General features: G+C 42.9%; 1 protein-coding gene across 3 annotated transcripts in view; it reads left to right on the top strand.

Moving 5' to 3' along the window:
* Window positions 1–26,550, top strand: part of INPP5K (inositol polyphosphate-5-phosphatase K) — a gene marked incomplete at its 5' end in the record, with an annotated part of 119,723 nt that overhangs the window by 49,050 nt on the left and 44,123 nt on the right. The window contains 3 exons of one of the 3 annotated variants that reach the window (XM_082247056.1): window positions 552–814; window positions 1,462–1,569; window positions 16,440–16,548. In XM_082247056.1, the coding sequence (XP_082103182.1) occupies window positions 552–814; window positions 1,462–1,569; window positions 16,440–16,548 (480 nt within the window). Of the gene's footprint in view, window positions 1–551; window positions 815–1,461; window positions 1,570–16,439; window positions 16,549–26,550 lie in introns of those variants that run through there. The other 2 variants (XM_082247058.1, XM_082247057.1) reach the window with 2 other exon arrangements.

Below are 26,550 nucleotides of genomic sequence, written 5' to 3'. Positions count from 1 at the left end.
AAGTAAACCAGCACATGACATCACTTCTGAAGTTGGTTTTTGTTGGCCGAGAAAATTTGTGTGCAGTCTAGGCACATTCCAACCAACAAAACAACACTGGACAAAAGTCGGCCGATCGGTCGGCCGATAATCGTTGCGTGTGTACGAGGCATTAGTATGGCAGCATTGAAGGATTATGTATGTGTGTGGGTTGTGACATTTATTCAGGATTGAAGATCTCTTCCAAGTGAAAGTTGATGTTCTTTGTACTAATAAGATGATGATTAGTGTACTTTTTATACTGGGAATGAAAAAAGAGTTGTCTGCCTTAAAGAAAATGCCTTTCTTCCACGTTTTTTGTAAAATTAATTGGGTTTTCTGGACACTAAACATTTTGCCTGGGATTTAACTTTCTTCGCTTTTACACAAGCACACACAAAGGCTTTATTTGTCCTGGGATTAGTAAAACCTCTTAGTACAACATAAGTTCTGAATAGTGCAGCTTTCTATGGGCATGTAAGATTAGTACGCTTTTTAGATTTGCCCATTGTTATTGATTTTCCAGTGACAGGATGGAAAGACGGGGCACTGAGCGTTTGGATCTAGATTTTTTATCCTTGCCCCCATACAGTGCAGAAGACTGTGCACGCTCAGACAGCCTGAGCAGTACTGGCTCGTGTAGCAGGTTCGTGCTGCGTCAGAGAGTGGCACAGCTTATGACCTGTATGGAAGATGTAAGCTCAGATGATGACCTACACGAAGAGCTCTGCCGATCCATTGACCAAGCTTTTCTAATCTGTGGAAAAAAGATACCTTCAAGAATGCAGGATTTCAGGTCTTCCGATAATCCATTTTATTTTATGTGTATTTGTTTATGACGTGAACTAAAAAATATTTTTTTCATTGTGGCTCTGCATTAAATTGTAGTAGGTGATTCGACTTTTAATATTTAAGACTTCTCTTGTGCTGCACCTTTACTCTGTAATGTCCTCTTTGTCTGTAATTGCCCTATTTGTTGGTCCTTACCTATCAAGATTTTATCTAGCTTTGTTTCACTGCCTGTCCCCTGTTATTAGTGAGGGTTTTCTTGAGCAGGGATCCTTATGTTTCTCGTCTTCTTTTTTTTTTTTTGTGTTCTGTATTTTTATTATTATGCATATTTTATTGTGGCTCCTGTACACAGCTCTAGAAAATGTGATAGTGCTATGCAAAGAAAATGGTACTTGTAATCCGAGAAATGACGCATGCAAAAGCAAAGTGCAGTGATACTTTGTACCTTGTATTAACCAGCCAAAGAAGCACGTTTTTTCAATGATTCTTATAGTTTTGTTTTGCCTTTATCAAATAAATCTATAGGTGGATTCTTTGTGACCTTTTTTGGTAAATATTTTGCGTATGCATTTACAAATGAATTTGATATACTTTGATGCTCACCTTGTATTGTCCTTATATGTGGTAACATGGGTTGCCTTATGTCTTTAGGTTGCACGTTATTACCTGGAATGTGGGCACAGCATCCCCACCTAGAGATCTCAGCTCATTATTTCTCCTTGATTCATCTGTTTCAAATATCGATATGTATGTCATTGGGTAAGTGTCATCATGTGTGATTTACAGAGTTTCTAAGAGTCCAATGCTGGGCAAAATAAAATGAGCACAGAAGTGCAGTTATTGCTCATAACAACCAGTTCTGATTTTATTTTTTCCATGAAAGTTGAAACTTGATTAGTTGCTGTTGGCAACAACTCCACTTTTGTGCCCATTTCTTCTCTTTGGTTTTAGTTGATCAAACCTTAGGGCTCAATTCACACCTATGCATGTTGCTTTTGAGCATTTCTGTAGTGCTTTCCACTTTTTTTTTTTTTTTTTTTAACCAAGATTTGCGTTTTTTTATGCTTTTTTTTTTTTTTTTGGAAAATTTGTTGTTGGGCAGATTTAAAAATGCAAATTGCGTCAAAATCGCAGTTAAAAACACACTACATACATACATACAGCTTCTCCATTGAAGTCTATTGAGCCAAAAAAGCAAAAAAAAAAGCACAGTTTTGCGTTTAAAAAAGTCCCTGACCCTTTCCGAAAATGCACAGGCACGAAAATGCATTGATGTGAACGTGTTCCATAGGAACCCATGTTAAAAAAAAATATCCTGCATTTCTGCAAAAAGAATGAAAAATGCATTGGTGTGAATAGAACCTAAATGTGTTAGGAAAAAGTAGATTGTCCATTAGTTTAATGTTGACTATGCTATTCAATTTATTTTTATTGTGTAATCGTGCATAATACATTCTTACATCTATATGTAGTCTTTTCCCAATATCTAATTAGTATACGCTTTGCAGACCACAAGCCAAAATTAATTTCTTACTCGTACATTATAGGACACAGGAGGGTTAAAGGGATTGTAAACAATTACCTTGTAAAACAACCAATTGAGTTTAAAATAGAAATAAAAGGCAAAACATTTGTGTATAGATATTAAAACAATTATAAATACCCTTCTTCCCCTTTTTTTTTTATAAGTGTTCACATTCCCTCTGTTCTCAGCTGCATAAGAGATGGGGGGAAGAAGCAGCAGGACACTGAGCTTCCCAGTGCATGGCTGTGCAGTGGGGGCGTGTCAGGACAAGTCTGATCATTGGATGAGAGCAGACTGCGTTTCTGGCAGAGCTAGGGAACTAACCATAGTGTGCTACCCTGTTCAGTGTGGTCAGTTTTTAATAGAAAAGCAGAGGGATTGGCAGGGACACCAGGGAGGGGGAGAGAACAGGATTTCACTTTTTTATACAAGTACATGGTACAGCAGGCACATATCAGGAAAATGAAATGTTGGGGGTAACAAACCCTTTAATTCTTAGACCGTTGGTTTATGCTCCATCTCCAGGTGATTGGACACTGGCAAATAGCAAAGCTTGACACTGCCCAGCATAACCCCTCCCACTCCTAGCATTGCTATGTTTTTTGTTAGTATCTGTTGGTCATGGACCTATCTCTCCTTCCTAATTTTGCTTGCTTTGATGTATGAATTTCTGCTTAACCACTTACCGCATACTAACGTATATATACGTCGTCAGACTTTGCAGTAGTATACTGGGATGATGCCTCTAGCTAGAGGCACCATCCCGGTACCGTGGTTTAGAGCCGACGGTCGGCTTTCCGTCGGTAACGACCGATGAGGCTCGGGAGCCGCTCGATCGTTACCCGGGTTATCACGGTTCCGTGACTTTGCTCGGGGCTCCCGTGCAACCGGGAGCCCCGAGCACCCAGCCAGCACGTCCGCCGGCTGGATGGAGTCCCGATCAAAGCCGGAAACGGCTTCGATCGGGTCTCCGATGACGTAACACGGAGGCGGCGTCCATGACGCCACTTCCGGGTTACTGTGCTGCAAAAGGCGGCAAATTTAAAAAACGGCTGTGTGCAAAAATGCAGTTTTCGGCATTTTGCATACATGGAAGTGTAGTGGAGAGGTGTAGGGTCTTTTAGACCCTCGATCCCTCCATAAAGAGTACCTGTCACTACATATTCGTGTCACAAGGGATGTTTACATTGCTTGTGACAGCAATAAAAGTGATCAGATTTTTTATTTTTTTTAAAATCCTGTAATAAAGTTAAAAAAAGAAATAAAATAAATAGGAAAAAAAAAAAAATGTTTTAGCCGCCCCCGTCACCGTTAGCTCGCACACCAAAAAAAACGTATACGGAAGTCGAGCCGCGAATGAAATCGCTGTTCAAACCACACATGTGAGGTATCGCCGCGATCGCCAGAACGTGGGCAATATTATAAAAAAAAGAGCTACACTCTAACTCTAAACTGGTAACCGTTAAATAAATATAAAGCTTCGCCTATTGAGATCTCTATTGACCGTAGTTTGTCGCCATCCCACGGGGGGGCGCAATTTTAAACTATAACATGTTGGGTATCTATTTACTCGACGTGACATCATCTTTCACAATATACAAAAAAAATGGGCTAACTTTACTGTTTAGTATTTTTTAAATGCAGTGAAATGTGATTTTTCAAACTTTTTCCAAAAAAATGGCGTTTTAAAGACCGCTGCGCAAATACCGCGTGACAAAAAATATTGCAATGACCAACATTTTATTCTCCAGAGTCTTTGCTAAAAAAAAATATATATATATATATATATATATATATATAATGTTTGGGGGTTCTAAGTAGTTTTCTAGGGAAAAATACTGGTTTTAACTTGTAAACAAAAAGTGTCCGAAATGGGGCTGGGGCTTAAGTGGTTAAAGGACAAGTTTATCTTTTTCAAGCAGAATTTCACTTTTCATAATAAAAAGAAGCGTTTTCTAATTTCCTTTCTGCCTAAGCCATCCTAATGTTCTTGTCTATCTCTTACCTTGTCCACAGAAAGTTTTTAAATTGTCAATTTTTTTTTTTTAATTAAAAAAAATAAAATGCTTATGCTTCTATCACTTCCTGTAGATTATCTCCCATTATGCACTGATGCATAATGCATCACAGAAAGGGGCATGCTTAGCAGTCTGGACCACACCTCCTCATTACTAAAACACCTCATTTTTTATTTCCAGACACTTTCTGTACAATCTCCTTTAGATCTACCATCAGCTATGTAGTACAAGGGCCTACCTGGTTTGGTACAAATTGAATAGATTGTTCACGTGGGTCCTCCTATTCCATAGTTTTGGTAAATGTAAAGAAAATTGTACAGAGATTGTACAATCAATCTGCGTAGTGTATGACCATATTTATATAGGTACATAGGAGGAAGTGGACAGAGACACGTAGCTGTCGGGTCCCGTTCACATGTCCACATATTGGAAACTCTGCTTGTAACACATGGGGCAGCCCGTTCACTTGAACTGGCTGTCCTACGCACAACGTGTGCCCTAAAGAAGCCCCAGAAGTTTTTTGTAGGGTGGAGCACATTTTCTTACCGCACTTCTTGGTGCCCCTTGCAACGCATTTGTCGCACAGCAGACGCACACCTTCTTCCGGCGATTGGGGTGCCAATAACATTTAATTGCGGTGCAGGTGCCATGAATATTTGCAAACCGTGCCGTAAAGCGTTTGTTTTCTGTGCAGTTTGCCATGCTTTCAGAAATGCACAAATGTGAATGGAGCCTCATTGTTCTTGTGTAAGCACCCACCCCAATTTCACTTTCAGACCCATTCACATCTAGTGTAGTGAGAGCGCTGTTTTTTGTTTTTTTTTGTTTTTTTTATCCCAGTGGGCTGCCCTACACGTTGCAAGGTAGCTCATGGAACATTTTTTTACATGGCAAAATGTGTGTTTGCTTCTGCGTTTTGGGTGCTATGGAAAATGAATGGCACAGACCTGCATCCCCCCCCCCCCCACACACACACACACACACACACACACACACACACACACACACACACACACACACACACACACGATCCTAATCCATCATTTCCACGATTCATGTAACAAGTGCAGAGCAGTTCCCTGCTCATAGCTGTAAAAAAAAAAAAATCAGCTGGCAAAGTATTGAAAGAGAGATAAAAAGAAACATTGTATCTTTCAGTTTATTTACAGATCTAGGGGATGAACTTCGGTCTGTAAATAAGGGAAAATTTAATTTATAATAATCCCTCGCGCTGAAAAATAAATCCTTTGAAGTGAGTGCTGTGCCAATATTGTGTCAATTGGTCTTATAATGCTACAACTTATAATAACAATAATCCCCACATTAGTGTACATATAATCAATATCCTACAGCAAGTTGTGCATAAAGTGATTCAAATAAGTAGATATATACACGTTTATGATACCATAAACATTATCCACTTTACCACTAGAGGATTTTGCTGTCTTACGTCTGGGCCACTTTTTGCGATTCGGCACTGTGCGAATTTAACGGACAATTGCGCGGTCGTGCGATGCTGTACCCAAACGAAATTTACGTCCTTTTTTTCCCACAAGCAGAGCTTTCTTTTGGTGGTATTTGATCACCTGTGCGATTTTTACTTTTTGCGCTATAAACAAAAAAAGAGCGTTTATTTTGAAAAAATAACAATATTTTTCACATTTTTTATATGAAATTCCCCGCAAAAAAAATGTAAAAATCAAATTTTTTTTAAATTTTCGGCCAATTTGTTTTTTTTTTTTCAAAATTCTTTATTAGAAAGAAACATACAAGCACACCACATACCAACAACAGGTACAACCAAATTACAGGTATAGTGAGCTGATAACAAATTATAGACAATTCAGACAGCAATTCAAAAGGTACCAACGTATCACTAAATCGTCTATAGAGCACATCAGATACATAATGTAAACCCTCCGTGAAGCCAACGGCCTAACATTTTAGAGCTGAATAGTAAACAGATAAATTCTTAGGACACATTCAGGGAGACCCCCCCCCCCACCCCACCGGCATCCATCTCATGGCCGGGTACCGGGGAAGGGAGGCCCCCCCAAAGCGCCCCGGAATGCCGCGGCAGACACCAGAGGGCTCACTGGCGGTACGTCCCTCAGAGGGGTGTCGCACCGCTTCACCCCAGGAAACTGACTAAACAACCTGATTAGGAGCCAATAATATAATAGCCAATTCCTAGAAGCGGTAAAGAGGATGGAGAAATATATAGACGGTATGCCTAGAGTCGAGGGAAAGGAGGAGCTATGGAAAATAGACAAAGAAAAAGAAGGGGGGAAGGGGACCAGGGAGAAGAAGGAAGGGGTCAGGGGAGAACCAAGGGGGGGGGAGGCCGGCCGACCCCTGCCCCGCGATCATCAGCGGGTAAGCAACTCCGTGTATTCTGAAGTATACTTAAATTCATGCCAGTAGAACCAGCGTTTCAGGAACTTGTCTCGTGTACCGTGCTCAGTGGCTACTAGATCTTCCATATCATTGAGGCAGGAAACCCTGCGGAGCCACATAGCTACCGTAGGAGGCTGCGTCTGCTTCCAGAGCGGGGGGATGCAGCTTTTAGCCGCCGTGAACAGAAGCGGCAGAATTGATTTCCGATAGGACGCCCTCGGATATTCATGATGATGAAGGAGGAAGAGGGCCGGGTCCAGGGTGAGGGGATGGTCTGTAAATTTCCGGGCAATGCGTAGGACCTCCGTCCAGAAAGATTGTAGACGCGGACATGACCAGAAAACATGTAGGTAGGTTCCAACCTCTTCCCCACACCTCCAACAAACATCTGGGCAGGTCGGAAACATTCGATGAAGTCTAACTGGGGTATAGTGCCAGCGGGTTAAACACTTATAACCCACCTCCTGATACCGCGAGCAGCGGGAGGTCTTGTACGTGAAGAATAATATCCTCTCAACCTGATGGTCCGTAAAAGATACATTCAAGTCCCTTTCCCATTTGGCAATAAATGGGGGACGGAAAGATTCGTCCGGCGAGGCCAAAGCCCGGTAGACCAGGGAGACCGTGTGGCGTAGAGGTGAGGTGTCAGAGCACAAATCATCAAAATACGTGAGCCTTCTCGAAAACAGAGACGCCGAAGGAAGAGCTTGTAGAAAATGAGCAAGCTGGATCCGTTGCCAAAAGGACAGAGAGGTAAAGGGTGCCGTGGAGTTCATATGGGAGCGCGAAATCCAAGCCCCAGCCCTCACAAAGTGTCGAGCCTGGTGAACCCCAGCGGTCCTCAGAGATCTAAAACCGGGCTGATCTACCCCGGGCAGGAAGTCCGGGCTATCAATCACCGGGAGGAGAGGCGAAGGAAAGGACGCCAACTGGCCATTGTGGCACAGACGCCTTCCCACCGCCAGCGTGGAGCCTATGGTCGGGTGGGCATCCAATTCCCTGGGTACAGGGTCTGGGCTCCAAAGGGCGGATTCTAGGGGAGTCCCTACGGACAAACGTTCAAGGCGGACCCACTGCTTCATGGGACCATGGCGGTACCAGTCGACAATGCGAGATAGATGACATGCCTCATAGTAGAGGACTGCGTCTGGCATCGCCATTCCCCCACTCAATTTAGGCATCCGGAGCACCCGCAGCGCCAAGCAGGGGGAGGCCAATTTGTTTTATGCTACCTATGTCTGGTAAAAAAAATCACAATAAGCGTATTTTGATTGGTTTGCGCAAAAGTTATTGCGTTTACTAACAAAGGGAAAGATTTCTGTCATTTTTGGTGTTTTTTTTTTTTAACGCGTAATGGCGGCGATCTGCGATTTTTTTTTTTTTTGCGGGACTGCGACATTGCGGCGGACAGATCGGACCCTTGACTGACATTTTTGACACTTTTGGGGGTACCAGTGACATTACTGCAGTAATCAGTGCTATATATATATGCACTGTTACTGTAAAAATGACACTGGCAGGGAAGGGGTTAATTTTATTGGAGAGGGAGGGGTTAATGTATGCCTGGTGCTTACTGACGTGTGGGGGGGGGGAGGTGACTGTGTGACACAAGGACAGATCGAGGGTTCAACTATGCTGAACCCTGCAATCTGACCCTGCCTGTCACTTCAGAGATCCGCCCGCTTGTGTTTACACAGGCGGGCGGATCTCCACACTCGATTCCCCGACGATCTGGGAAGAGCAGCGGCGATCGCCGCTGCTCCTCCCCTGGCCCGACTCCCGCTGTGACTGAATACAGCGGGAGCGAGCCTCCGGCGGTGCGAGCGCGCTGCCGAGAAAGGGGAGTGTCTGACGACGAACCACTTTGCCGCAGTAGGCTCAACGTGAGCAGACGGCAAGTGGTTAAATAACATAAAATTAATTCATTTCAAAAATGTAAAAAAAGGAGACAAAAAGTGTAACTAAAAATATAATGTCCCACAACGTGCTAAAAGCAATCATGCTGACAGTGAAAACAGTCCTGGATGAGATCCTCTCAGTATTCAGAGTCCCATATACGCTATCCAGGTGTGGCTCTTCATGAATAACATTCAGAGCACCTTAAAATAATCCACCACCAATGTGCCAGAACCGCTCCCAATGATTAGACTCTTTCCAGAGATCATAGCCCCCCCCCCCCCCATTCTCATGGTGTGGGCATGTGCATTTTGGGGTTTTAAATACCAACACAGACAACCAAGTAGGATGAATGATGGCAAGGTGTCTTCTTGCGCACTAATCCACAATGGTCATGTATGAAAAGAGAGAAAGCCTCCACTCGTGTGATAACGTTTAAACCCAAGTTCCATTAATTAAAGTAAAGCACAGTAAAAAATGTAAAGGCCCATTGAAGGGTGTGTGACTCCAAGGTCATTTTGACAAATCTTTTAAGCCAGGGCTCGACAAACCCCGGACGCCAGGTCGCAATAGCGACTAGAATTAGCGACCTGGCGCCTGGGGTGCACTGCAGGAGGTGTCCTGTCCCTTTTGCGGCCCCCCACCCACTCACCGAGTGCACGGACTACTGCGCCATCCGCTAATTGAGGCCGCGGCTTTTCGGCCTTCTTCAATGAGAGAAGGGGGAACTGGCACCCTCTTGTGGTGGCCAGGAGTTTGACTAGCAGTCACTAATGAGCTGTTTCCCCTGCCTGTCCTCAATGCCTGTCCATCTCCTTCCCAAGAGGAGATGAGAGGGAAGTTTTTGCAGGATTCATCTCCCTGTCCACTTACCTTTGCTTAAAGGTAAGTGGACAGGAAGTGTGGTTATTATTATTATTTATTTATTTTTTAAATTATTAAAAAATATATATTTTTAATTATTATAAAAAAAATAAAAAATTTTTTTTTTCTCATCGCCATGCCACAGCCACACAGCCGAAGGCCCCTTTCACACGGGCTGTCTGATCAGGTCCGCCTGTCAGTTTTTCAGGCAGACCTGATCGGACCCTTCATTCTCCTCTATGGAACAGTAATCTGCCGCCATCTGGTCCTGTCCGCCAAAAACAGACGGATGGTGGTTCTATTTTCTATCCATCCCGTGGATCGGATCAGATGGCATCGGATGGAAAGAGACAGACAGTCTGTTTCCATTCGATTGTGCTATAGATGAGAGTGGGGTTCTAGTCGTCTTTATGTGTAAATTTAGTATGTTATTTTTTTGGAAATAAAGCTTGGTTGTTTAAAAAAAACTGGCTCCTAACTTTTTTAGCTGGCTCCTAGATTTCAGGCAAATTTGTCAAGCCCTGTTAGGCGGTGGCGTTGGTGGTCAGTCAGTTGCAGACAAGTCCGTCGTCTACACCGTCTTAACACTGACAGTTCCCGTTCAAGGAAATACTTGCAAAGCAGGACACGTGTGCATGCTCCAAAGTGACCACCAGCCAGCAGATGGTCCTGGTGCTTCAATTCAATTCATATTCCCCTCTCATAGCGGATTTAAATCTTGCATACTGTTGAAGAGTCTATCTCGTGGACCCCTGAATATTGCATTCCGATATGTGGGACACCTGGTAGTTTGATCGATTGCAGCCTCACATGAGTTGTTATTGTTGTTTTTTGGTATTTGCGGTTTCATTAGTCAACAATATCTGAACTTTTTGAATACTTGTATACATAGATATGCACTTATAGACCCCTGAGGAAGAGGAAAACCTCATTATTTCAAAACGCGTTGGGTCTCAGCTGCCTATGTTTTTGAGCAAGTGCTTTTCAAATTACCAGTTTTCTGTATGTCTATGTCAACCGCATTGTATTTTAAATAGTTTATATGTACCTAGCATTTCTTTAGGTTACATTTTTTTTAATAACCTTGATGTTAAATAAAATTTACTATGTGCTTTGAGAAATTTCTTTCTTTTTTTTTTTCTCTTCTACTCCACCTTGATTATAGATTTTTTTCATATTTTGCCCTTAAAAGTCCTGCAATTGAGGGAATCTATGTGTAGTGTTACTTATTTAGGGATGTGGGCTACATTTGTCTAATAGGCTCCAGTTAAGGCATCTGTACAGTTTATACATCATATTAAAGGTGGAAAAAGTTCTGAAATGATTTATCTTTGTCTCATTTTTTTTTTTTACATCACAGCAACCTGACATTTTAACAGGGGTGTGCAGACTTTTTATATCCACTGTATGTGCCACATGTGAACTTGCCTTTAGGTTATGTTAGGCCTAACTTTCTAAAAGTTTCCCCAAGTAAAGGGTGTAATCAATTCCTTATAGATATTAATATTACTTAGTGTCAAACTGCAGAATGAAGTATACAGTTAATATATCTTTCAGTGTATATAAGCATATATTTCTTTCTATGGATTATTTGCAATAAGAAATGCATCTGAAAGCAGATATATTTGCCTATTACATACCAAGGCTCTGCACCCTGCTCAGCAGGGATTCACAGTGGTTGTGCTTTACTGCTCTTTCCCACAGTATAGGTCTAAAGCCAGCCGTAGATGATACGATCTTCTTTCCTGAAAAAATTGGGTGCACCGTGTTGCACCTGGAGAACACAGTGATTATTGCTAGCGGCTATAGCTGCTGGTAATATTCTCATCCTAAAAAAACAGGTTGTAGTCAATTTGATCCATCGTGTCGTCCAATCCACCTGCCTGCCCATACATGGTTTGAATCTCGGCTGGTCCCTGCTGAACCAGCCAAGATTTGAAACGTCAATGACTAGCTCAAGAGTCAAATGACTCAATAAAAACACTATACTCCATTTGTGGTTGATATCCTTTTTCATCACATAAACAGTGATGCATAGATTACACTAAAGGCTTCCAGAGTTCATCTTCCTGCTGAATACTGTGATTTCTTTCTGGCGCAGCTGTGTGACTCCGCTCTATGGTTCAAAGTTCACTTCTTCTAGCATATCCATATCTCAGTATGGACTTAAAGCTTGTGGAATACTTTGCAAGAGCATTTCAAAAATTCGTAAAGGCCCAATAATTATTAGATTAATGTTGCTGCTTTTTGCGAAAAGGTGGACTAAGGGCTCATTCACACCAGCAGCCACTCTGAGGACGTGGCCGCTGATGTGTGCTGGGAGGAACAGTGCAGGTCAGCAATTCCAGCGCATCACACTGTTTGCTGTTTTTTTGTTAGATCTTCACCTTAGCAGTGTTGCATTGCAGTGGTTTGCATTGCAACACACTGCACTGAAAACAAAAACTGCATGCAGTACTTTTTTCAATGCACACCACCACAGCACAGTGGCATAAACTGACTTCATAGTAAACAAGACAAACTGCTTTGTCTTTGCATTCGGACTGCTCTGGGCAACCTTTTCCAATGCATATGGTGTGACTGGGCAATACTTAACCACTTCCATACCGGGCCAATTCTGGCACTCCGCTCCTACATGTATAAATCATTTTTTTACTAGAAAATTACTCAGAACCAAACATTATATATGTTTTTTTTTTTTTTTTTAGCAGAGACCCTAGGGAATAAAATGGCGATCTTTGCAACTTTTTATGTCACCCGGTATTTGCGCAGCACAATTTTATTTGTATGATGTGAAAGATGATGTTATGCCGAGTTAATAGAAACCTAACATGTCACGCTTTAAAACTGCGCACACTTGTGGAATGGTGCCAAACTTCAGTATTTAAAAAATTTCAATAGGCAACGCTTTACATTTTTTTTTTACCAGTTACTTGTTTAGAGTTACAGAGGGTTGGAATTGTTGCTCTTGCTCGAACGTTTGCCGTGATACCTCACATGTGTTGATTGAACGCCATATATATATGTGGGTGCAACGAACATATGCGTTCACTTCTGCATGCGGGGACGGGGGCATTTTACCTTTTTTTTTTTTTTTTTTTTTATTGTTAATTTTATATTTATTTTTTTTACACTTTCCCTTCATTTTTTTTTTTTTTTCACTTTTATACCTATAAACATGTATTGTAAACATCCCTTGTAATAGGAATAGTGCATGACAGGTCCTCTTTATGGAGAGATCTGGGGGTCAATAAGACTGGAAAAGCCTAAGCTCAAAAAAAAAAAAAACAATCTCGGCTATCCAGCTAACATCACGGCAGCATTTACAAGTGCCAGGCTGGGCCTCTGAGAGTCATAGAGACTGCCGGGGGCATCTGGTCCTCAGTATTCTCTATGGTGTATTTCTGCTGCCAGAGGATTCCTTCTCTGGCTCGCCGATCACACGAATCAAATGGTAGAAACACCAGTGGGCGGCAGGGGGGGGGGGGGTTAGGACGTCCCCTCCCGCCGCCTGTAAGAATAATCGGGCGGCTAAACAGCTGCTATGATTTTTCTTATGGTGAAGAGAAACACCGGCTAAAAAACAATATCTGAATGATGCCTGCAGCTGCAAGCATCATTCAGATATCCCCTCTCAAAGCCCAGGACGTCATATGACGTCAAGCGGTATGGAAGTGGTTAAAGAAGAAATTTACCAATAACACCCTGGTAAAAAAAGTTCTTTAGCAAGAAACATACATTCCACATGAATAATTCTGCTACCAAAATTAGTGTGTGCTGTAAATTGCCTCCAGCATTGCTCCTGTTTCTTCTTGCTGGAGGTTGCCAATTTTCTGAAGCCCAGAGCCCCTGAACAGCAGTAAATCATAAAGCAGAACTAAATCCATCAGTTTAACAGTTTCAATAAACAGTTACATTTCTGGAATGCTGGGATTGCTAACTGTTATATTTTCTTGTGTCTTCAACCAAACTGTCAAACCATCAAATATATGGAGTCATAACTGATCACATGTGCAGCACAATGGCAGTTGCAAATCAAACCGAAGCGGCTTCCTTGGCTGTAAAGAATCGGAGGGTTTAATTCCGTTTTTAAAGTCATTGTAAAGTCTTCTTTTTTTTTTTTTAAATAACAAACATGTTCTACTTACGTGCTCTGTGCAGTTGGTTTTGCACCGGATCCTCCTCTTCTCGGGTCCGTCTTCTGTGTTCCTGACCCTGCCCATTCAGACATGGAGCTGTGACCTGGCCCCGCCCCCTCTCCTGATTGGCTGACTGACTTTAATTGACAGCAGCTGGAGCCAATAGCGCCTCGCTGCTGTCTCAGCCGATGAGGAAGGGAGTCCTGGGCAGCTGAGAAACTCCTGCAACATCGCTGGATAAAGATGGGCTCAGGTAAGTTAGGGGGGCTGAGGGAGGCTGCTGCAAACAGAAGTTTTTTTATTTTATTTTAATGCATAGAATGCATTAAGAAAAAAAAAAAACTTCTGCCTTTACAATCCTTTAAGGCTGTCAGCATATTGGCCTCTCCAAACTCAGCAGTGCCTAAAAATGCCAAATAATGAAGAACAACTGAGCATGTACAGAGCAGGGGTATTACTGGATTGTAAACAGTATAGGGCTATAGGCACTTATTTTAAGTGTTTTACATAGCTATACCTGCAAAAGGGGCCAGCCTGAAGTAATCTAGTAAGAATTAATTTTATGACTAAAGTTCCACTTTATGTATTCTGTGCTCAATAATTAAATTTTACTTTAAACTGGTTGTTCAATTTGCCTAATGTGCCTATCCAGCACTTTGCTGCATATAATAAAAGGATCATTGTGTTCTTTCTTGCTGGGATTCAGACTAGAAGTAAAGATGACTCATGCTATCAAGTCAACATACTGGCAAACATACAGGAATCCATGTTGCAGCCAGATGGAAATCTCCAACCTTGAGATTTAATTGTATGGCTCATCTATATTTCACCCTAATTATAATTTTTACTCTTACTCTGTCCATCAGTCTTCTTTTTTTAATAGTCCTTCTTACTCTTGAAGCCCCATGCTGGGGTATTTGTATTTTGACGCTTTAAAAAAAATGACAACAAATGGCTTGATTAACAAATTTGCCCTAATGAATCTTAGTTTAAGTCCTGAGAGCTGGAAATAGCAGTCCGATGACTAAAAAGAGCAATAGTTATGGCAAATCACTTTTAGAGCCAGGTATGTTTTCTTTAGTGTTTTTCTATGCAGATAAGAAGCGTGAACATGATGCTATTGTTGTAGTTATGTGCCACTGATGTACATTAGGGCTGCAACTAACGATTATCTTCATAATCGATTAGTTGGCCGATTATTGTTTCAATTAATCGGATAAAAACCTCAAAAAAAAAAAAAAGGTTGGTGTATAATTTAGGTAATATTCTTGAATATCTGTATTCAGTGGTAAATATAAATATCCAGCTATATACTTGGATATTTAATCCACTCTGAGACAGATATATGTATTATTAGAGGTTTAAATGTGGTACACATCAGATTCAGAGATCAATATTTTTAAAAGACATAAAACACTGTTTTGCTAATTTTCTATTATACTTATACTTAAATACTAGTAAAAACTTTTACTTTAAAATGTAATTGTAATGCCTTATATCACCTCTAGTCTATTGGCCTCCACCTTTTCTGGGTTCAGATGCTCATCTTCCCTGCACAGAGCCCTTAAAGTGATTGAAAAACGTTGAATTTTTTCCTTTTTAACAACAATCTTGTCATACTTACCTGCATCTGTGTAATGATTTTGCACAGAGCAGCACTCATTCTCCTCTTCTGCCCCCGCCCCCCCCCCCACGGCACTTCTGGCCCCTCCTGCCATCAAAGTGCCCCTATAGCAGTGATGGCGAACTTTGGCACCCCAGATGTTTTGGAACTACATTTCCCATGATGCTTATGCACTCTGCAGTGTAGTTGAGGATCATGGGAAATGTATTTCCAAAACATCTGGGGTGCCAAGGTTCGCCATCACTGCCCTATAGGATGCAGCAAAGTATAGTACTGTATAGAATGTAAAAAAACCTCTGCCTTTAGAATCACTTGGTTCCTTCTCTTGCCCAGGACTACATTTCCCACGAGGCATTACTCCTCACACATTCACAAGTTCTCTGCCATCTACATACATGTATGGACGGTGTACTGAGCTGTATGTGCGTTGCACTGTATTTTCTGATATGTAAACAAAGAATGCATTCTGTATGCAGGACAACTAATCGGCTTACCGATTAATCGTTAACAAAAATAGTTGACAACTATTTTCATAATCGATTAGTTGTCGATTAGTCGATTAGTTGTTTCAGCCCTAATTTACATACATTATATTACCAAAGGTATTGGGGCGCCTGCCTTTACACCCACATTAACTTCAATGGCATCCCAGTCTTGGTCCGTAGGGTTCAATATTGAGTTGGCCCATCCTTTGCAGCTATAACAGGTTCAACTCTTCTGGGAAGGCTGTTCACGAGGTTTAGGAAAGCTCGGTCCATAAAGACATGGGATGGAGGAACTTAACTGGCCTGCACCGAGTCCCGACCTCAACCCAATAGAACACCTATGGGATTAATTAGACCGCAGATTGCGGCCCAGGCCTTCTCTCCAACATCAGTGCCTGACCTCACAAATGTATTTCTGGAAGAATGGTCAAACATTCCCATAGACACACTCCTAAACCTTGTGGACAGCCTTCCCAGAAGAGTTGAAGCTGTTATAGCTGCAAAGGGTTCAATATTGAACCCTATGGACTAAGACTGGAGTGCCATTAAAGTTCATGGGCATGTAAAGGCCGGCGTCACAATACTTTTGGTAATATAGTGTATGTATGTGTGAACCCATGATGTAACTTAAAAAAAAAAAAACAATTCCTGTTCACATACACATTGTTGTTTGTATTTTAGACTGCAAGAAGTGAATTCAAAGATAGTAAACTTCCTATCAGATCTGGCCTTTGATGACCCATGGAGTCTTTTTCTTATGGACACTTTGGCTCCTCTAGGTTATATAAAGGTAAGTTTCTATAACTAGCTCTTTGCACATTGAAAAGAATTGGACATATTGTCAAATGGTTCCATAAACCATCTCTCTATTGCTGGTTTGTGCAGACTGCATGCAGTTGACCGGGTATGTATTTGTGTTTTCCCAAGCACTTAGAAAAAAAAAAAAGAAAAATTTTACTGGCTATAGTATGACAGGGGTACTCTGCTGTCATATGTGCCCCTGAGGGTTGCAAGTACCACTTGCTGAGAAATTTAATTCTTTATTCATGTCAAGGCCGGTGTAACGTTAAAATTCCCTACCCTCGTCACTTCCTGTGCACATACGTCATTGAACAGCTGAGCAGCTTCCCACTGCGCATGCTCACAGCTCCAGATGGTAGGGAATTTTCACGGGGTAGGGTTTTGTAACGTTACACTGCATCAGCTGTTGCCGCGGGTTCATTAAATCATCTCCGCTCCAACCCCTCACTTCCCTGATCTCGGCTCTAAAATATAAAAGCAGCGGCGGGTCTATGAAAATATAAATCACGGAGATCTCGGCTCTGTGAGTTATATTTTCATAGACCCGCCGCCGCTTTTACATTTAGGAGCCGAGATCAGGGAAGTGAGGGGTTGGAGCGGAGATGATTTAATGTTGCAGCGGAGATGATTTAATGTACCCGTGGCAACAACTGATGCGGTGTAATGTTACAAAACACTACCCTGTGAAAATTCCTTACCCTCCGCAGCTATGAGCATGCGCAGTGGTAAGCTGCTCAGCTGTTCCATGACGTAGGTGTAGATGTACAGGAAGTGACGAGGGTAGGGAATTTTCACGGGTAGGGTTTTTTCACGGAACACCGGCATCACTGAACATATTGTCTGTCAGATCACAGTGCAAAGTGGATTGTAGCTTCTATAGTACTTTGGATTCTTAAAGCGGAACTAAACTGAGGACCACAACCTGAAAATGCTATTTGATTCATTTTTAACGTTTAAAACAAACTCATCTATTTATCCATGTCCCCATGCCTTATTTCGTTGAGAAAACCCTTCCCACTAGAATTTCTAGCCATGGCCATCTTGAGTAAAGGCAGAGGATTCATGTAGCATTTACTCCTGGAATCCATCTGCTCTTAGTTCAGGCATGCAGGCAGGTGGGTGTGCGTAGCTTAGATGGCTCCTTCTCCAGTTGAAGGTAAAAAAAATTCCCATGAAGACTCCTGGGATGTATGATATTATTTTGGCCTAGGCCAGAAATCCAGAAATGTATAGATAAAAAAAAAATAAAAATAAATCTAATATACCTTCTTATCTATTTACTAGTGTTAACAGCCTAATGCCTCGTACACACAATGCAAATATCACACGAATAATCGCCGCTTTTTTTTTTTGCATGCTAGTCTCATATAAAAAATGAAGAGGTTACTAAACTTACGAAAATTCTCGTACAACAGAATACAACTTCGGAAGTGATGTAATGTATTGTAATATGTAATGTAATGTATTCTTTTGTTTCTGAGCATTTGTGGTCTTGGGCTTCTGTTTATTTTTTTTCAGATGAGTACTGTACTGATTATAGAGGTTGTAAACCCACTTTGTTGACATTTACCTATAGGTAAGCCTATATTAAGGCTTACCTATAGGTGCTATAAATGTCTCCTAAACATGTACCGTTTAGGAAATATTTATAGTGCATGCAGTCGATGACATCATCGGCGCATGCGCTCTGAAGGAATGGCCACCCGTGCCGTTCCTTCAGAGCCCAGTGCCGTAAATGGCAAGTGATGTAATCGCGCCTCCGGCCAATCAGATGGCCGGAGGATGCAATCCAGGAAGCAGGACGGCCGAGCATGTCAGCCATCCTGTCAGGACTGCGGGGGCTTCGTTTTCAGGTAAGTACTTCATAATGAGCTAGTATGCGATGCATACGAGCTCATTTTGCCTTTGTCTTTACAGGTTTTTTTTTTTTTTCACATTTTTTTCAGCGGGTTTACTTCCTCTTTAAACGGATAATTTAGCATGAACTGTTCGTGATCGGCTCTTGAAAGCTGTGCACTAACGATCAGATTATCGTCAGAATCTCTCCGAAAGCTGTATTTTCTCTGTCGCTCATTGACAGACGTAGTCCTCGTTGATTACTAACAACTCGGGTTATACTGCCCTCTACAGGAGTAGGACTAGACAGGAAAGAAAACGTTCTGGCCACACCCTAGGGGCAGTCCCAGAGGGTATATCCTCTCACTTCCTGCTACAGCAAATCAGTTTTTTTCTGTCTAGTTAGGAGTAAGGACCTAGATGCCTTGCTAGGATATTCGGTCCTGGCAGGATTTTTTTCTTAGAAAGATTTTTTTTTAGACAGCTTTTTTCTCCAGTGTTCCTGTGAGATCTTCAAGCAAGCAAGCTGTAACTGGGCGACGGGCTGGATGTTGAGATCCAGTGGTCACCCCAGTTCAGCCTACGAGCGCATGCAGGCCATAGCTCCGCGCTGGGTCGGCCGCGACATAGTCCCACTGGACGGGGACTGACCCTGCGAGTTAAACGTCTCGCTTGAACGCCAATGACCAAGAGTCACGGCGTCCGTACTGGTCGACAGCCCCCCCACCCCGGTGGAGAGGGGTTCTGTCAGGAGTGGCGCCCGCCTGGTTCCGGTATGGTGAGTAGTATGTTCCCCCTTTCCCCCTGACGGGTTTGTGGTGAACGCGGGCCCCTCTCTGGAATGGTAGGATGGGTTTCCCCTCTATCCTATAACAGGTCACAGATCCCCCCAATTTGAGTGTGATTTTTGTGAACAGAAACCAGGAGGCTTGGTTTGGGAGCTGACTATCTAATGTCATTTTAAAACTGTAAAGGTGACTGAAGTCAGTGGCAGTACTAGAATGGGCATTACTAATGAAGCAAGAGGTATCTTACCTGTCAGAGGTATTCACAGGGCGATGCCTATGCCTGTATCACTGCAGTCCAGATCGCCATTCCTCCAGCAAGGGCAGAGAAGCTGCCTTCCGACGGCCCACGGACCGCATGCGGCCCGCCAGGGTCCGGTACCACCGGCCAGGCTTAACCCCTATCAGGGTGAAGGTTGTGGGGCCGAGATACTCCCGCAGGCGAACATAGAATCCTGTACAAGCCGCCGCCATTGTCTGGCAGATCGCACGAGGCCGCCATATTGGCGTAGCCTTGTGTCTCCAGCATGGGGGCGGCCATGTTTGAGGTGACCAAACACCTCGTGGAGCCAGGAGGCGGTGCCGCCTCCTTTACCCAGGAAAAAGGGCCAAAGACTTCCTGTCTGTAACAGGACAGCACTGAGCAAGCTGATAGAAAACTTCTGTGCATCAGGGATGAGCCTTGGGGTCTCTCTCTCTCTCTGTGGGGTCCAAAAAGGCAGGTAACACTGAGGGGCGCTGTTGCGCTGGGGGATACAAAAAAAAAAAAAAAAGTTTTTTACTTTGTCATTTTTTTTTTTTTTTTTTTTTGTCGCTGGCAAATGTCTTGTATAATCATTGACTCTGCCGCATAGGTATCCCCACCTGATCCCCCTCAAGGTGGCCGCAGGACCCTCCAGTACCCCACTTGTTTTTAATGCATTTTCAGCAGTTTTGAAGTCTTTGGTATCCCGGGTGGAGGTGGCCTGTCAGGGACGGGGGTCAAGAAGTGACCCCCGCCTACCCCATTTTTTATCTGATACTTCAGATACTGATTCGGAGCTGGTCAATGCAGCTGCAGGTCCCTCTTATGGGGCTGTTGTCTCAGGTAATGTCTCCTCAGCAGTGAAGAGAACGTTTCTGCCTCCGCCATAGCACAAGAGTGGTGGATGCATTAGTTGTGTCCGTCCGGGAAACCTTTAGTCTTGAGGTTACACCGGCAGAGGTAGCTGAGACTGAGATTCCTTTTTGGTACTTGTTAGCCTACCAAAAGGGCGAAGGATTTTCCTTTACCCCAATGGGGTCGTTTTGAAACGAACCCCTGTTATTTCCAAACGCATGGCTAGGCGCTATCCGTTTGAGGAATCCCTCTTTAAAGGAAGGTCATACGGTCAGGATACAGGATCGAGTTTCGATCACTTCCACCGGTGCGATTCTTCCCTTCTAACATTGAACGGTTTCAGGGGTTCTATTCGAACCTGTTCACAATGCCCAGGAAAGAGGGCAAGGTGCGTCCAATTTCTGGACTTGGGGAGAGATGGAGGCCATCCGAACAGTGGTGGCCTCCCTGCATCAGGGGGATTTCCTGGCGTCCATAGACATTTAGGATGCCTATCCTTATATCCCCATCATCGCAGGACATCAGCGTTTTCTTCGCTTTCCCAAAGATCATCCCTGGTTCCCACCAGGAGACTGAACTATCTGGGCCTAATGTTGGATACATCCTGGGCAAGAAAGTTTCTCCTTGCGGAGAAACTCCAGAAGGTTCAGTCAACGATTCGGATGTTGCTGTCCGTCAATTGGCTGGGACTGATGGTGGCCTTCTTAGAGGCAGTACCGTATACCCAGTCTCATACCCGAATTCTCCTGAAGGAGATTTTTTTCTAATGGAATCAGAATTCCGATTTCCTGGACAATCGGATCCGGTTGAGCGAGCGGACCAGGAAGTCTCCGATGCTCAACCAGGGAAAGTCATTCCTTCCGATAGCATCCAGGTTACCAATAGGGTATCGGAACTGAGAGCGATCAGATTTTGTCTGATTTACTGGACCGAGCAGCTCTAGAGCAGCCCGATTCGGATCCTATCGCGCTATGCCACGGTCGTGACTTATGTCAAGAAAGGGGCACTTAGAGTGTCCTGGTGGCCATCGAAACGACTAGCATCTTTCATTGGACGGAACGGTTTGTTCCGGATCTCCCCGCAGTGTTCACTCCGGGGGTGGGAAATCGGCAGGCAGATTATTTCAGCCATCAGATTCTGGATCAAGGGGTATGGCCTCTTCATCCAGAGGTTTTTCACTAGCTGTCCCTTCATTGGGGCACCCCGGATGTGGATCTGTTGGCACCTTGGCTCAACAGGAAGGTGTGGAGGTTTGTAGCTCGCACCCGCGATCCTCTAGCGGACGCAGCAGAAACGCTGATCGCCCCGTGGGGGCAGTATCAGCTACGGCATGCCTTCCATCCTCTCAAGTTTCTGCGAGAACTTCTTTGCAGGATAGAGGTGGAGGGAATTCCAGTTATTCTGGAAATTCCGGACTGACTTCGTCGAGCCTGGTACGCCGACTTGGTGAGGCTAGTCGCGGACGCTCCTTGGAGACTTCCTCTCAGGGAGGATTTGCGGTCTCAGGGACCGATCTTCCATCTTGTTTTACTATCGCTGGCTTAATGGCCTGGCCATTGAGACCCAGGTACTGAAGGACAAGGGAGTGTCCGCTTCAGTTATTCCTACCTCTAGTTAAAGCAAGGAAAGCGACTTCCAGCACATGGAAGTCTTATATTGCGTGGTGTGAATCTCTTGGATTTCCCCCACATACCTATTCGGTGACCCGAATCTTGGTCTGTCTGCAACAAAGGGTTGAGCAGAAACTGTCCTTGAGCACATCAAGGGTCAGGTTTCAGCGTTAGCAATCTTCTTTCAGAAATTTTTGGCTAATCATTCCTTGGTGCGGAATTTCATCCAGGGGGTGCGACATCTGGCTCCGCCGGTGCGTGCACCCTTACCGCCTGGGATCTTAATTTAGTGTGGTCGGTTCTTCAGAAACTTCTCTTGGAAGATATTAGGGAGATTCCCTTGCTTACATTATCCCAGAAGGTGGCCTTCTTGGTGGCCATTACTTCTGCACGCAGGGTGTCAGAACTGGCCGCATTATCTTGTCGCATTATCTTGTCGTTCCCCATATCTGGGGGTTCATAGGGATAAGGTGGTTCTTCTTCCGAATCCATCCTTCCTTCCTAAAGTGGTTTTCAGAGTTTTCATCTGAATAAAGATATTGTGTTACCTTCCCCGTGTCCTAAGACTAGCCATCCTTGGGATTACACTCCTTGGATGGGGTTCAGACAATCAGGGTACACTTGACTACTACGAACTTGTTTCGTAAGACGAACTCACTTTTTGTGATCACGGATAGCCCTAGAAGGGGGTTGCCTGTGTCTGCCGCGACCATATCTAGATGGACCATTCAGACGGTGGTACAGGCTTATTCTATTAAGGGTCGGAATCCTCCGTTCCCTGTTAAGGCGCACTCTACTCGGGCGCCTAGTGTTTCCTGGGTCTTCCGCCATCAGGCGTCAGCGATCCAGGTTTTCAAGGCGATGACTTGATCGTCGGTTCATACCTTTACATCATTTTTATAAAGTTGATGTGATGGCATCGTCAGATGCCTCTTTTGGCCGCAAGGTTCTGCAGGCCGCAATCTGAGGAGACTGTTGGTCTATCTCAAGGGTTTGTTGGGTTTTTCACTTAGGTCTCATCTTTTGCTCGATGAGTCCTTGATGCTTCTGGTTGGCTCCGGTTGGGCCTTCTGGATTTTGATTTCTGTTAGCCCACCCCTCATTTGTGGTACTGCTTTGGGACGTCCCGAGTTGTTAGTAATCAACGAGGACTACGTCTGTCAATGAGCGACAGAGAAAAATGGATTTTTGTAAAATCTTACCGTAAAATCCTTTTCTCTTAAGCTCATTGACAGACGTAGTACCCGCCCCTCTGTTTTTGAGTTGGTTTGGGTTAAATTCTCTAAACACTGCTTTGTGACATAACTGATTTGCTGTAGCAGGAAGTGAGAGGATATACCCTCTGGGACTGCCCCTAGGGTGTGGCCAGAACGTTTTCTTTCCTGTCTAGTCCTACTCCTGTAGAGGGCAGTATAACCCGAGTTGTTAGTAATCAACGAGGACTACGTCTGTCAATGAGCTTAAGAGAAAAGGATTTTACGGTAAGATTTTACAAAAATCCATTTTTTTGTCCGATTTTCTGATCGGGTGTACTAGGCTTAAGTAATAAAAGTAGTTATGTTGATTGAGAGAGTTTAGTTCTGCTTTAAACTGGATGTAAACCCTCACATATACTCAGTGAAGTGAACAGCCTCAGATGATACATAGAGATGAAACAAATCTTCCTACGTAAGTTTTACGTGCATATCTGCTGTTTTCAGCTTTATACAGTATATTCTTTAATGTGAAAAATGTAAAAGAACAGATTGGATATATTAATCCATGCTGACACCAGCGCTTGCTTGAATGGTGAAAATAGTCATGAAAGTGAATAATATTATACAAATTTTCTCAATAAACAATAATTTCTTCAAATATCACCTAAAGACAGTTGAAATACAATAAGGGTAATTCCATAAACTTCAATAAACCCAAAAAATAAAGTGGCGTGCTAAATAATGATAAACACAATTCATAGTAAAATGTGCATAAGTGTCCAGTGAGAAAAACAGTCCAAATAAGTGTAAGATAGTATGTTCCGTATATTTCAAGATTGAAAGATTCGTGATCTTAAGCATCGTAGGATGAAAATTCTTCCCAATCTTAAGCATCCACATCAAGAGGAAAAACAGCACTCCTTTGAACAGAAGGCAAGCAAAATTCCCACTCACCAGATGCTGTGGATCCTCCTTGCCATACGGCAATAGCATCAATAAAGCTTTGTGGGGGTTCCTTTGCCCCAGGTGAATGCTCCACATCAATCCTGCGATCTCCCTCACTGCCGGCTCAGATGTTCCAGATAGGGTGGTTTTTAGGCAAAAAAAAGAACGGACTCCATATAGTGTAAAAACGTTAGGCCTTTATTTGAAAGCCCAGAACACAGGCTATAGCAAACACATAAAAAATCTAAAAACACCGGTGCAAAAATAATCTCCCATTTGGCTTCCTGCACTCGTGTATGGGAGCCATGCAAAGGGGGAGCGCGACAGATTTCTGGCTTGCATTCCACCTCCACATACTATCTCATTATGAATTACTTACCTTAGAACGAAGCCCCGACACGGACCCCTGGACACCACGGCGGGCGCTGACATGATCCCACGGCGTCTCTTCCGGGTTCGGCGGCTCCGGCGCTGTGATTGCCCGGAGCCGCGATGATGTCACTCCCACACATGCGCGCGGGAGTCATTTTCCGGCAAGCTCCCGGCAAGGGAAGCTGAAGGTCCGCCGGACCTTCAGAGCGCATGTGCCGCTCGCATGAGCGGCTGCATGCACTGCAAATATCTCCTAAACCGTCCTGGTTTAGGAGATATTAATTGTACCTACAGGTAAGCCTTATATGCTTACCTGTAGTTAAAAGTGAAAAAAAGCGGTATACTACCGCTTTAAGAATATTTGTATAATATTATTCACTTTCAAAACTATTTTCACCACCATTCAAGCAAGCGCTGGCGTCAGCATGGATTAATATATCCAAGCTGTTCTTTTACATTATTTATCTAATCAGCTTGCTCCAGCAGCTGCTTCACAGCACGTTATTTCATTAAAACTTCACACCATTTTTGTTTTGTGGTGATTCTTTGGCGCAAGTGAAAATATTCCAATCATAACATTTATATATTCTTTAGAAAGTGCACATCATGTTAGAGATTTTCTCTTCCTGTTCAGCACTGGGAATGGATTCTTGGCATACAGCCAAGACAGCTAATCAGAGGAAAGGAACACACCCCCACTCCACATAGGCAGAGACTTGCAGAGCTGTGCTGTGACAAAACAAGCTCTCTGCGAAACTATTTATAGCAACCTCCCACTACACAAATTTCAGCCTGGTTTTATCTCAGTTGTGGAGAATTTTCAGAAGTTATCATGCTGATAACAGAAGAAGGGAGCAGGAGAAACACACAAACTCAGGGCTTTGCAGAGAGATGAGAAAACACTACAGATAGATGTGCTTAGGTCAAATTTCATGAAGCAGGTTTACATTCACTTTAAATGTAGAGCTTAGTAGACCTGACACATCTGTTGCCTAGTCTAATACATCATAACTTAAAGTAATAATGTCAACATACTTTTCAAATGCCATGAGGAAATTGACCATACAGTATATTGCTGCATGAATTGTATTAACCATTAGGTTGCCTTAGTAAGACGGGTGGGACTTTAAGGGTGTTTAAGCCTTCTCACAGAATGGTTACCAGTACACAAACATAAGTTAAAAAGATTCTTTATTACAAAATTCATTAAAAGGATATTATGTTGGGGATATCCATCCCTTAAAAACGTTAAAAGTCTATGACAGCTCATTATTTAAACCAAAACACCCCTGAAGTTAGTAAATCCTCCCTATGTATGTATATAGTGTGATTAATGTTATTGTTATACATCCACATTACAACAGGTATTGCAAAATTAAAGCATAACACTGACGCATTTTGCCTTGTTGGGTTTCTTAAGGGATCAGAGGGGTGCGGTAAGAAAGGGTTGCTAAGAAAAAAAATATATACATAATATACTTCCAATACATAGTTCCTAATACATTTATTTTTTCATATGTTTAGCCATGATGACTTACATTAGGTGTAAGATAGAATATATCTCAGGTGGAACCTGTATTTGGATTTCTCAGAAGGAACTTCTTTTTCTGTCAGTGTTCTCCATATTTGTATTTGAAAGTTCAAAGACACCATCTCCTTTGTTTGGGACTGTGTCTGTGGCTCCCCAGTGGGGTTTCCTGGCTTGTGCATCCATCCGGCGTATACCATCATATGCCTATCTTATGTTTGGCTGCATTGGGAGAGACTTAATTGCAACTTTTCTGGTTCCTCCTGATATATATTCTATCTTACACCTATTGTAAGTCATCATGGCTAAACATATGAAAAAAGAAATGTATAATGAACTATGCATTGGATGTATACTATGTATATATTTTTTTCTTCATAACCCTTTCTTAGTGCACCTCTCTGAGCCCGTAAAGAAGCCGATAAGGTGAAACGTGTCAGGATGTTATATTCCTCCCCAATGTGATGCTTTATTGTTCAATACTTGATGTAATGTGGATGTATCACAAAACATTAATCATACTATATACATACATTGGGAAGAATTACTATCTTCAGGGGTTTTGTTTGAATAATGTGTTGTGATAGACTTTTATGGTTTTAGGGAATGTATATCCCCAA

The sequence above is a fragment of the Pelophylax lessonae genome (assembly GCF_965119305.1).
Source record: "Pelophylax lessonae genome assembly, chromosome: 2".
Taxonomy (NCBI): Eukaryota; Metazoa; Chordata; class Amphibia; order Anura; family Ranidae; genus Pelophylax; species Pelophylax lessonae.
This window is presented reverse-complemented; position numbering and strand designations above follow the sequence as displayed.